Source organism: Anguilla anguilla, chromosome 9 (genome assembly GCF_013347855.1).
Source record: "Anguilla anguilla isolate fAngAng1 chromosome 9, fAngAng1.pri, whole genome shotgun sequence".
NCBI lineage: Eukaryota > Metazoa > Chordata > Actinopteri > Anguilliformes > Anguillidae > Anguilla > Anguilla anguilla.
The window spans coordinates 5,606,740-5,620,320 of record NC_049209.1 but is presented as its reverse complement, the minus strand read 5'-3'; the positions used below and the strand labels follow the sequence as shown (position 1 = coordinate 5,620,320).

The 13,581-nt window shown below is 41.7% G+C and overlaps 1 protein-coding gene across 1 annotated transcript in view; it reads right to left on the bottom strand.

Moving 5' to 3' along the window:
• The window catches only part of LOC118235740 (double C2-like domain-containing protein beta), a 95,052-nt gene extending 81,856 nt beyond the window's left edge, over positions 1-13,196 (bottom strand). Inside the window, exon 1 of the mRNA XM_035433477.1 lies at positions 12,445-13,196. Within this exon, the coding sequence (XP_035289368.1) occupies positions 12,445-12,766 (322 nt within the window). The 5' untranslated portion in view covers positions 12,767-13,196. The remainder of the gene's footprint in view (positions 1-12,444) is intronic.
• Positions 13,197-13,581: the final 385 nt, after the last annotated feature.

Sequence of the window (13,581 nt, the reverse complement as noted above, 5' to 3'; positions counted from 1 at the left end):
AATACACCAGTGTGCCCTTCATATGATGCACCAGAGGAGGTTATCTGAAGTAATATGGAATAGACTAATGCTTTTGTCTTAGATTTTTTTTTTTTTCTTTGCAGGAGCATGACATTGAAAGAGTGAGTTGCATTAGATAATGAAAGGTGGTGCATTTGTGGAGTGCGACATTGAGTATTTTTGAAGTTAATCATTTTATGAAGTGTTCTGAAAATGCATAGAGCTTCATGTCCTATAACTGTCCCTCACAGCTAATTTATAACAGTGAAAAACGTTACAGTAAGTGCAGCTTTTGCAGTAAGGGGCAGGGCAGCATTTAGTATATAAATTAGACATTTCCTTTCAATTATTTATTTCAAATTCTCATCTCATCTCATTCTCATGCCTATGGGAAAACGAGTTCTGTTGTAGAGTTACATTACATTACATTACAGGCATTTGGCAGACGCTCTTATCCAGAGCGACGTACAACAAAGTGTATAACCATAACCAGGAACAAGTATGACGAAACCCCTAGAGAGAAGTACCGGTCCAAGTACAGGGAACAACCGCATAGTTCAACTTGGACCCTGATGGTTAAACTGATTAACACTAACAACGAGAACGGCAACAACGCAATCTATGGAAAAATAAAAATAAATAAAAATACAAGTAGTCGTTAAGACAGGCGCATCAACTAAGTCACCTGTGAAACAGCTGCCTAGTTACAACCCTAAGTTTAGTCATTTACAGGGGGGAAGGGAGGGATGGGGAGAGTTCCACCTTGGATAGAAGAATATGTTGATGCGCAATATCAGGCTGAACAAAAATGACAAAGGCAGTTTTAATATCTTACATATGGTATGATATTCTGCTCTTACAGTGTTTTCTGGAGTGTTATCTAGGACACTGTTTCCCGAACTTTTTCCTTCTGTGGCACACTTTCCAAATTTACAGAATGTCATGGCACACGACTCTCAAAAGCATAAAAAATAAACACCATTACCAACATAAAAATTTTTTTAAATGAATTTTTCACACGGCACACCTGACCTCGGCTGACGGCACACCAGAGTGCCGCGGCACACCGGTTGGGAAACGCTGATCTAAGAAGTAGGTGTGTTTGATTCTACACAATGCAAGCAATTTATTTATTGTAATTACTGTGCAAGAAACAGTTACTTTTTGTTACTAAGTAATTCATGTGGAGCGTGAGATTGTGTCTCATTTAACTATATATATTCCAATAAGTCCAAGCTTTGTTCCCTAAATGTAAAGCCAGCATTAGCACTACTCCTAGATGTACAAAAGGAGGGGGAGGGGGGAGTCCCAAGCTTACACCTAAGCCCAAAATCGCTCTATTATGTTTTATGGAACTACAGAGGACTCATAAATTTATATTAAATAACACTACATGCAATTGTACAGGTGCTCAGTCCACATGGAATTAGTTTTAATGTATTATGGAGCAAGAATGGATGTAATAGTAGAGGAAAATAAGCTGTTGTTTTAAAGACTAGTGTTTCTCTCATTTTCTTGTCACTGACCCATTCTTTTTTTTTGCTGTTGTCGTTTTTCCAGACAGAACGAAACATCAGGCTGTAATTTGTGACCCTGGTGGTTTCAGAAGACGACACGGGGAGAGCTGGAAATGATTGTGGATGCAGCAGCGCCCTGCACCAGCTACAGATTAAGCCTCTGCACTCCTGTCCTCATGTTCCCCCAAGGCTTAGCCGTTAGGCTGGTGAGCTGCAGATTGTTTAACCCTTTGTGTAAAAAAAGATCCAATTATGCAAAAAGATAATGCACTAAGTCATATGTAAGTCAGTGTAGTTTTGCTGTGGTTCCAGCCCTGTCAGAGAGCCGCAGTGATTAGCCATCTGAAAAGAGTTCATCTTCTTTGTGTTTTCGATTTTCTTGTGCTGTGCTCGGCCTGGCTTTGAGACAACGCTCACACAACTGAAATGGGCCAGTGGTGGTGCAGTGAGTAGCACTGTCGCCTCACAGCAAGAAGGTCGTGGGTTTGAATCTCGGCTTGGGGCCTTTATGCGTGGATTTTGCATGTTCTCCCCGTGTCTGTGTGGGTCTCTTCCGGGTACTCCGGTTTCCTCCCACAGTCCAAAGACATGCAGGTAGGCTAATTGGAGACTCTAAATTGCCCATAGGTATGAGTGTGTGTGTGCCCTGTGACAGACTGGCGGCCTGTCCAGAGTGTATTCCTGCCTCTCACCCAATGCATGCTGGGATAGGCTCCAGGCTTTTTTTCTAAAGAGCTGCTCCACCAGAAGGCACAGAAGCATATGCAGAGGGGGGCAGAGAACTGCGGGGGTCCTCTGGAGGCACTGGATTTTGGTGTGGTAGGCACTAGGGCCGAAGGTGACATTTCAGCCGGTGTCAGGTGTGGCAACACGGTCAGACTTATCTGAACTGCCATGGGCTCTGGGCCTCCTTGTGTGGTGGCAGGGACCACACTCCTACTTCAGGAGACTTCCCTGAGAGCCCTCAAAGACTTCGACCCCCCCATCACTGTCACTGACAACGGTAACCAAACACCGAAATGCTGGAGAGAGTGCCAATGCATTCACTCAGGCAGGTCACACTTTTTACATTTTTAAAATGATAGTGTTCTTCTCTGGCCTGCATTGACATCATGGCCACAGCCATTAATTCGATTAGCTTTATGGGTTTTATCAGCTGTGGGGCGACGGTTGAGGGCAACTGAGTAGGGGGTCCTGTGCTGCCAGGATTTTGTGAGCTGTTTAGTGGGAATGGGGAGCTATACTCAAGAAGCACTGGCAGAAAATAGTAGGCCATTTTGAGCTTGTTAATGGTGAGTGTGTCTTCTCTTTTCAGTGGAAAGCTTTCCTGGGATCTTCAGAAAGAGCAACTAACAAGCCTTCATTTGCCACTGGAGATTAGAGCAGGGTTTCTTCTCACCCTCTATACAATATTATCTGTTGTTACATGGAAAAACTATTTAACAGCCATTTAACTGAGGGTAATTGAGAGGCAAAATGTGTTCATAAGAAATAAAATATTAATTTGGAATGATAACCAATTAAGACTGAAATTATAATATCTGGGTTTAGCATTGTTAGAATCAAAATAAAGAAGTAGCCATTCAATAGCTTGTTTTTATTTTTATGGCTATCATTCATTTTCCAAATCACTTGTCATTATTAAAAGGAAAACCTTCTATGAACTTAAATTAAAGCAGGGACGGTTGTTACCGAATATGGGCTGTCTTCTTAATTTCTGCAGAATGGCAATGCATTAGTATGCACGCATCCTAGGTTATGCAGCATACCTTACATCACAAACAAAATTGTGTGCCAATATTTCTTTTCAGTAAACATATTTACTTATTTATCTATAATTCTGGGTCTGAGTTTGCATGTTCACCCCATGTCTGTGTGGGTTTCCTCCGGGGAATCCGGTTTCCTCCCATAGTCCAAAAACATGCAGGTATGAGGATAAGTTAGAGAGTCTAAATTGCCTCTAGGTATGAGTGTGTGAGTGAATGGTGAGTGTGCCCTGCGATAGACTGGCGAACTTTCCAGAGTGTATTCCTGCCATTCGCTCAATGCATCAATGCTACAGCACCTCCCACAACCCTGACCAGGAATAAGTGGGTATAGATAATGGATGGATGGATGGATTCTGGGATCTGAATTTTAACTAAATTTAATCATTGTTAACTTACTAATAATTAAATCCTAGTCTGTTTTAAGTAAAGCCCTACCAAACACCTTAAGGTCAAATAGTCACCGTCGTTTTATTTGAACCATATGGTAGCCCAGAGAAGACAATAAAAACAATGTTTTAAAGCAGAAAACATTCTGTAAAAATTTCCACTGGCATACAGCCTAGCTTAAACCCACAGTCCCCGTATAGCATTTTATTTTATTTTCTTTCACAAAGGACTTGTAAGCTCTAAAAGTGCAGAAATAACCTCTCACAGATTGCCCACGCAAAAGTCAGTGTCAACACATTTCTATTTTCTTTCTCCAATTTTTAAAGAAGAACCCATGTACTTAGTGACTTTTCAAGACACTTTTAGGATTAACGAGTTGTGCATATTTATGTTTGCCAAAAAAGGCCACTATACAAAACCTTCCTCAGTAAACACTACAAATACTGTAGTGTGCTGCAGCTAAGCGTGATAACGCTAACCATAAAGCACTGCCAATCAGTTTTGGCGTTTTTTTTTGGATTGGATTGGATAGTCTTTATTGTCCCCGAGGGGCAATTTGGTTTGCAAACAGTAGTCAACACAACCAATACACATCATAAATAGATAAATAAAAGACAGAAATACATATAACATACAGTAGGTGTCATTATAATAAAGTTGCAATGAGCTATAAAAGCACTAAGAGTCCATCAGTCCTTTGTTAAAGTGTGTGCAATAGCATCTAAGCCTACTGCTTGTTTAAAAACCCAACAGCCGAGGGAACAAATGGCGTATTAGCTGTCAGCAAAGAATGTATTTGAGAATTTATCACATCGCAGCAGATGTGAACCTAAGGCAACACACGTATTATCTGCTTTCAGCAGGGTATATTACTTCGTATTAAATGTACTCTTTTATATATTTTCTTTTTATGTCACGTTGTCGTTAAAAATCTATTTACAACTGACGAAAACAATGACGATGCAAACTGAAACCTGAAGCGCGTCAGTAGTAAATAGAGAAAGGTTTCCTCGAGGGTGCACAGTAGTGACATCTACTGCCAGTACACCCAAAGGTTTGTGAGTTTTGTTTGAAGGTGCACTGGAGGTGAAATATCTTAAGTCTAAGCAGTCACTCAGGCAGACTTTTTTTTTTTACAGCGTGGTTATTCACTTGTAGGCGGCAACAACTGCCACTGGCTGGCTCCAGTTTTTTTTCCTGCTTCCTATATACGTAATGATAGAGGAAGCCCTGGAGCTGAAGATCTAGCGAAAACACCAACTGAGAGCAGAGGACTTGACAGCTACAACGAGATCCTGACATGAGATCCTGACTTGTGTGTCAGTATAGATAAGGGGAGCAGAATACAGCAGGTCAGACTAATTGTTTGCAGGAAATACCCACAGGAAAACAGCAGGGGGTTGGGACAAACGGTCATCGGAAACGTACTTATCCAAGTTGAAGCAGATTAGATGGAATGCATACAATGAAAAGCACAGAAACATGAAAACCATGGAGGGAGGGAGATTGGCTTCTACACTGCCAGGGAAAACCCAGCAAAGGTACTTTCCAGGAATTCTCAAAATCCTTCCTAATTTCCATCTCTAAGCCAGCCATATGCCAGCTCATTGAAACAGACTCGGGTGGAATGTGTATGAGCGGCAAGACAAACAAACAAACAAAAAAAAAAAAACCCTGCTGATGCAAATGGCAACTAGCAAATGACTCCATTCAGCAATGGAAGGCATTAGCATTATACTCATATACAACCAGGGAGAGAGTATTTTTGTTCATTTTACATCAACGCCATGAATGCAAGACCAAAGGTAATGACCATACCCTCCGGATGGAATACGCACACGAGAACACCGTGGGATGAATAAAAATAGGCCTGGTGTTGCTTGCCTGGAGGCAAGGAGAGCAGGATATAGTACTTTCCACCGATTATCAGATGACAGCTTGCAGATAGGTCCTTAATAGGATTCTATGCCCTGGTTATGGACAGCCTGGTCACAACTGGGTTACAGTCTCATTTGCCTCCTGCACGTGGATTTAGAGTAGAGATACGGACTGCTCGTGAGGCAAGCAAAGAGAGGTCAACGTTGGTCTGTTTACTGATAGTCACAAAGCCAGGATGCAGAACGGATGTGCAGTCCCAAATAAAGGCAGAATCCTCTGGCCAGTTCAGATCCAGAGTGGCTGCCAGCGTACAGTACAATCCATGGTTGATGTCTCTCTGAAGTGCCGTTCATGCATATGTGTCCCAAGCGCACATTAGCTATGTTCCTGTTCTTAATTGCAGTCCTCACAAATACAAATATGGAAGGAAAGTGATACGTGAGTAATGCAAATTTCTTTTGGGCTGTCAAAAGAGGGATAAGATCCCCCCCCCCCCCCCCCCCCCCCCAAAGAAAGGCAACTAATTAATTCACTTTCCAAAAGCTTCAGAACAGATTAGTTTTGATTGTCCTATGCTGAGAGACTCCGTAGGTAATGAACTTTTCTATTTCAGTTAAACTCTAGGTAGGGTAAAATATATAAGAATATATTATGATGCCCCCCCCCCCCACACACACACACACCTTTTTTCATCATGGCATTTTGTCTATATTTTAATGACAAACTGAAATCTCCCAGCATGATTTTGTATAGAGATGTACACTGCCCACCGGGGGAACATTTTTCTATCAGCTTCTGTCTCCTTAGGCAAGTCATCCTAACTTCAGGACAACTTCAGAGGAAGTTTTTGAGTCTGACCCCTGAGAGGGGCTTTCATACTCGCCCCACAGCCTGACATTGCACTGAGAATGACCCATTCCTTGACATTCCCTTTGACTAGACTCCCCGCAACTTTTTTTTATGACTATGCCGGTACAACAGTTAGTGCAATTCTCAAAAGTGCAGTACAGCATCACCAAGTTTTGTGACATGAAACATTTAAAGAGAAAGCCTTTATTTCTGACAGATTTTTCCCCATCGCATGGCTTAATGTTGAAACAAAAAAAAAGTGTTGATAATTTCACATCTGGCTCTTTAGCCATTCAGAAGGAAGAATTGGTTGGGTTTCAGCAGGTCTTAGAAAGTAAAAAAAAAAATGAAATGATCCCCTTTTCACAAGAAAGGTTATCTTTCTGTTCACAAACACACTGGTTGACTGGTTGACACTGCTGGCTGGTTCTTTGTACATACCTGCAAGGCTTTGGCAATTAGATCAGAATATCATGCATAAGCTCTAAAAAAGAATTGCTTTCTTTGGATTTTTGGAGATGCCAAATTTTTCTAAAGGGAAAGTGACAAGCTGACAACCTGGATGTCACAGCAACTTGTAAATGAAACACAATTATGGAAATGCTGCATGTATAAGATAAGAAGATAATCCTTTATTAATCCCACAGCAGGGAAATTTGCAGTGTTGCAGTGTTAATTATAAACTGATTTTGATGAATAGTTCAATTTTGCAACAGTTTCTCTTTTTTTTTTGTTGGAAAATTAATGAATTAATTGATTTAATGTTTATCTGATAGGGATAGATACACAGAACATGGTAAAACAAAATGATAAATGTAATGTCAACATAAAACAAAAATGGAAGAAATCATTAGCAGTTGTGTTAAACAATAAGCATTACACCTTCCTATATGTGATAATTCAAACCAACATAATTGAGCAGTTCTTACGGTTAGAAAGTTTATAATCAGCTTGAACATGTATTTCTCTGTCCAATATGTTTCTAGAACAAATGATAATATTCATTTCATTCAGTTATTTTGGCTTGCATATTTCATTTCAGATTACTGATGGTCACCTAATATTCATTACCTCTCATGTTCAAGAAGATAATTGTTTTCAATATATTTTTACAGATGAAAATGGCTCCAAGAAGAGAAATAACAAGATAAAAGGCACAGATAAAAGTTTTAAGAATACTGTATTTCTTGTTCAAGCACAGTGTTTCCTTAATTTGTATTCCAAACTGTATGCCAAAGGCTCAAGATCATCTGTAAGATCGTGGCATCTCTATCTATATGTCTGTCCTGTTTAAGTCTGTCCCATTGTTTTTTTTTAGCTAAGAATAAACAGAAGATTAGGTTCCTTGTACGAGATGAGAATTTAGTACACTACCGAGCTGTGATTATCTGGAATATGATGTCACATAAGCTTTCAAAAACTTGATTATAAGACTCGTTGTAGCCACGACTACACTGGCCATTAATCAGACCAACCATGATACGCTCTGACCATAATTTAAAGAAGTTGTTTCCTTTTTTTTGTTTTTTTTTCATCTTTGGCAAATTTTAAATTCATTGCAGGAACAAGGAAATTAAAACATGATTCTTGCTGCTATTTACACAGACGCTGGTTTTGTTCCACCATAATTCTGGATATTTACCGAGGCATTCGAGTATCAGCACAGCCTCTTCGTCAGCGGTAGAAAAACAGTGCCACACCTGGGAGCTTGGCCTGCACCTGGGAACATCACTGAACCCAGGTCCTAAACCACTAGACTGCATTGCTGCCATCTTAAATAAACGCTTCAACAAGTGAGACATCTCGTTACCGGACCAAATCTTTCTATCAACTGTCTCTCTTGTCCTCCCACAAGCTCGATAACTTGACGTGAAATCGTTCCTTTTTTTTGTGCCACCTCCTAAAAGCATTTGCCTCCATCATGTCACATCTTGACATCCTTGGATCAATGAAATTAAATGCTGGGTTGTCCACGCGGCAGAATTCAATTTCATTCACCGTGGGTAACATGTTCTTGAGCCACCAGTCAACAAAATGTGTTTATTTTACATTCTCTAGTAACCTATTCATTTTTCTCTTTCCACCGCTTCACTGTACACTTTCACAACTCATACTGTAGACACTCACTGCCCGTGTGAGCTGTAGTCAAGTTCTGCTGCTATTCTCAGCTGAATATCTAACAATCTACCACATAATGACGCCCTGAGGACATGTGATCTAACCACTGCCTCTAAAAGCCATGTCCCTTGGCTCTGCGCACAGAATCACCCACATCCAGGCTAGGTTGTTGCATCATGGTCTACTCAATGAGTCTTCAACTGTATTTATTACCTAAAGAGCAGACACACACACATTTAAATGCATGTGTAGGAGGCAGGATTTAAATCTGCAAGAAAACGCTTGGTGTTGAACCTGATATTGTGAGTCTGAGAGAGAGAAAGAGAGAGAGACAGCTCAGTTTTTAGAGATCCTTAACAGAAGCTATGTGTGCCTTTGGACAATTCTTGTATAACCATTACACTGTTTGCACTCGCAGACAAAGACCATTCATCGTCTGATACTGAAAACACAATGGCCTCTGTCATTATTTTTCTTTGCTCTACTGTGCAAAGCAGTACTTAACCTTTGTTACAACCTGAGGTCAGAAATGACGCAGATATTAGTATTTATTTTATGATAAACAGGTAGGTCCTATCAGTTAAAAATGAATAAGTATTGGATAGTGACAAGCAAAAGTGTAAGACAAGCGTAAGTGTACGACAAGTTCAGTGTAAGCTAAATGATGAGCCACAGAAGTCTCTGTTTATAAAAGAAAAACTCCCCAAAAATTTAAATACCACACTGCATAAGCTAAATCATGAACCACATGAGTCTCTGAGTTCATAAAAGAAAAGCTCTAAAAATTTATTTTAGTATCCTAAAAATTTAAATACCACACTGCATTCAATTTATCTTTAATGGATCAATAATTTTCAACTGATTAAAACCAAGAACTGTCTCCCAGCTGCATTACACTGAAATTGGATTCAGAATTCATTCCATTTGCAAAGACCCTTTTAAATGAGAAATTATTAATAATAAAAAATGAAGATAGTTGAGAGTACAATCCATGTTTTGCCACCACGAATCCTCCTACTGATTCTAAATTACATACTTTCTGTCTTTTCTCAAAATATTCTGTTTGCTTGTGGGCTTACCAGCCTATTATTAATACAGGCACAAGCCTGCAATTTGGTTGTTTGCATCTCGCATCTCACTTAACAAACAGAAAACAATTAATTGTCTTCTCAATGCTGCTATTGCATGGTTTTTCATATCTGGCACTGGACAACATAAAATGTATTGGCTTATGAAACAGAGTGCCTCATGGGGACAGTGTTTACTGTTGCATGTGTATCACTTCAGTAACAAAAGGACTTTACAGATATTGCAACCCCAATTTTCTTCCTTTTGTCTCTCCTTGAGTCACATCTGAAACAGTGAAATCCCTATGCTTATGTATTTTTTTTTTTTTTGTAAATGTCATTCAGGGGAAATATGTAGGGAAAATAAAAAAAAATGTCAATGTGCCACTGTGAATTGGAAATATTTGCAGGAGCTTTTATTTTCTTGTCTCCTAAGGGTAGATGAAGCACAGTGTGACCAAGCCGGGCACTCGGAGTGCCAACACCTCTCTTAAGATGAACCTCACTTTTGGTTGGAAAGGACAATATCACTTTAACCTGTACATAAAGCTAACAAGCAGCATTTAGAGCTGTTGACCAAATTTTCTTCATGAATGTTTTTTTTTTATTTTTTATTTATTTTTTTATATCTTTAAAAATAACACATGAGCATCAATTAAAATAGCCAAACACTATTCTGCAGCATTGTTCTGTGCTTTCCAGGGGAAAAATTGTATTGCTTCACAGACTATGCTTGGTTGTTCTGGTCCAGTCAGTGAAGTCCATTTCTTATTTGAGTAACAGGAACTTGTAAATATATATATACATGTTGGGGAATATAAAGACAATGTTGGTATTATTATGTTGAATAACCCTAACTTAACTACCCATTAAAGTAAGCAGCCTTTTGAACTGGAAATTCAAGGCGATCACAGGCAAAAATTAACAGCAAATTCAAGGCTAATTCATGGGTAACAACATAGAAGCACTACAGTAATCATAATTTTTGAATGGGTTTTTATGAATAAACTGAAGAACTTACCTAAAGATGGGAAATAAAAGCAAGCACCACGGCTAGTTCTAGATGCAGTTACAGATTTATATGCATACAGGAGTAGATTTCAGGCTTTTTCAGATAATGGGCAGTAATCTGGCATCACAAAATGCTAGGTGTTTATTCTCCAACATGGCTAAAGAATGGATACCTGCAGAAGCATAAATACTCCCTTTATACATTAAATTCTGTGATCCACAGACTCATTTCCATTGTTTTTCCACGTAAATGCAAATGCAGGGATATAATGTAAAAGACTTTATGATTTTTGTGTTTACATTTATAATATCGCAAAATATGGGGAAAAAAAAAAAAAAACACAAAACGATGTAATATACACCCCCACTAACATTATAAGATGAGCTTATTTGAATGCTTTGCTTTTGTACATACAGAAAGGTTTTGATTTTAAAATGTCATTCGTGGACCATTCAGCACAAAGCAGAACAACATTCAGCTCAATAGAAATGCAGACAAAGTGCCTGTTGCACAACAGCGTAGCCCCCTGTATACGAGGCCGAGTGACCGACAACTAGCGAAAGCACTGCTGCAGCCACGTCTGACAGGACACCCGTGTGTGCTGGAGAGTCGCGGCACAACATCCATCAACATCAAAGCTCTCTACGCCGCACCGAACGCACACACACGGGATTAAAAGATGAAGCAACGACTTTCTAATTCGGAACTGGCCGATCCTCCGCACGCTCTCGAGCTTAACGCCGAACGCCGCCAGGCATCGATCGGGGCTGGTACCTCATCGCACAGGTGGCAACCGGTTGGTTCGGGAGGGTGGGGGGGGGGAGGTCTGCCTGTCCGTCTCCGAGCCGGCGCTGCAGCAGAGCTGTTTTCATCCATCCTCATACACCCGCAAACAAGAGCCTCTGGATCCCAAACAGGATCGCTCGGCAGAGGGGTTTACCGAGTTAGCCGATAATTTCTGTGCTAATGCACTGTGACTAAACCCTGACGGCCAATAAGGACGGTCTCACGGAGCACACCGGGAGCGGAGAGCAGAGGCTAGAATGCAACAGGAAAAAACGGCTGCTTCTCTCCCGCACAACCTTCTAATCGATGAGACCTGTGCTATCCCTCATAGCAAATACACTCATGGCATGCTAATATCAACATTATAACTGCAGAGGTTGTAATCAGGTGGTGCTTCAGATTTATTAGCGTTTAGAAGAAGCCTGAAAACTGAAAAGGCAATTCAACAATTTAACCCAAAACACCTGAATGTTGTATTTTCACTGTTTTCCTAATTAACCAGATTTTTGAACCTCAGCTATTGGGAATGGATCCAATGTATCAAATAATAATCTGACATATCTAAAATGCATCATCCTCTCCCTGAATGAAGGTGATTTCTTAGCAGCTTATTATTTGTCTTAACTGTTACTATGAAAGCTGCCCCCTCGTAAATCCTCAGGAGGGAACACTGACCAAACACAAAGACACAACGGACTCCGCAGTCGTGAGGACGGCAATTCTGCAGTTTTTTTAACCAATGATCTCAAGCAGCCGTGCCAATCCCTTGGAGCCAAATGCATCACATGCCACATCATCATATCTGGCAATCGCACACGGCAGCAGGTGGCACCATTATTATTTGCAAATGCGTAAAACCAACTTGGCCAAGCAGAGGTCTGGACCGTGACACCTGATGAAATGCAAGCGACGGTGGAGGAGGGCCATCCCCATGAACTGGCCAGCTCTTCTTCCACGTGGAGGAGATCATCACCGCAACAGTTGGCTCTCATAGTACAACAGACAGTACAGAACAATAATGAACTGGGAATGGTGTTGGGGGGGGGGGGGGGGTTACTCACTGGAATCATCGGAGTCGTATCCTTCCACGTCGGGCTCCTCTTCCTTCTTGCTGAGCGGGGGTGCGGCAGCCCCGAAGGCCCGATCCAGGTCGTCTTCATCGTGGGCCTGGTCAGAGGAGAGGCCCTCCGACTGCTGGCTGGCGGAGGAACGCAGGGAGCCAGCACGGCTGAGGGCGGGGGGAGCTGCAGGGGGGAGACCCCGCGGGTAGCGGGGGAAGTAGTCAGAGATCTGTTTTATGGGCTGGATGGGGCCAGGACAGACATCAATGGCCATGTGCTCCTGGATGCTGATGGTCGTCTTCTCGCCTTTGCGGAGTGTCATGCATGCAGCCCTTCTTCCTTGCACCCAGTGACCCAGACCCACCGCGGGAAAAAGAAGTAAATAAAAAAACAAAAAAAAAAACAAACTAAAACGTACAAGTAAACAAAACGAGAAAAGTTAAAAAATAAAATAAAATAAAATAAAAAAACCGGAAGAAGAGTGTCGAATGAATAGAAGAAAAAAAGTTCTTGGTTTCTTCTTCTACTGTAAATATGGAAACGGAGACAAGCCCCCCAGACACTGGCTCCGTCTGCTGCTACTACTCCTCTGACACCCCCCCACAAGCCAATCGTACTGGGCTACATGGAGAGACTGCACGCTCCACTGCTGCTCGCTGTAACCATGCTGTCTGCCCCGCAGTGCTGTCTGCATCCAGAGCTCTGCCGCTCAGACTCTGCCGGCGAGAGTGTGTGTGCCTGTGTGCAAGCCAAAGAGAGGGAGAGAGAGAGGGAGGGAGGGAGGGAGGGAGGGTGGGGATTAGAGGGAAGGAGGAGGAGGGACCAGCCTATGTCACTGCATAGCAACCGAGCGGTAAACAGGAACAGTCGGCACGGGTGCTTAATTATACTATTAGTCTCCTCCATCTGTCAGTGCGAGGATCCGCTCCCTCTGGTAGCATGTGACTCAGAGGCGAAGGGGGCGGGTGCGGGGTCAGACTCCAGGGCATTTTCATGCTAACCCCTCTCAGTCAAGCTCCCCTGTCATGTGCGCTCTGCTTGGCAGAGCTCCATCCACAACAGCCCGCCTTGACAGCCACTCGCGGGGAAGGTTGACAAGTGCCTTGCAGGCAGTCATACAATGACTCAAAGGAACGG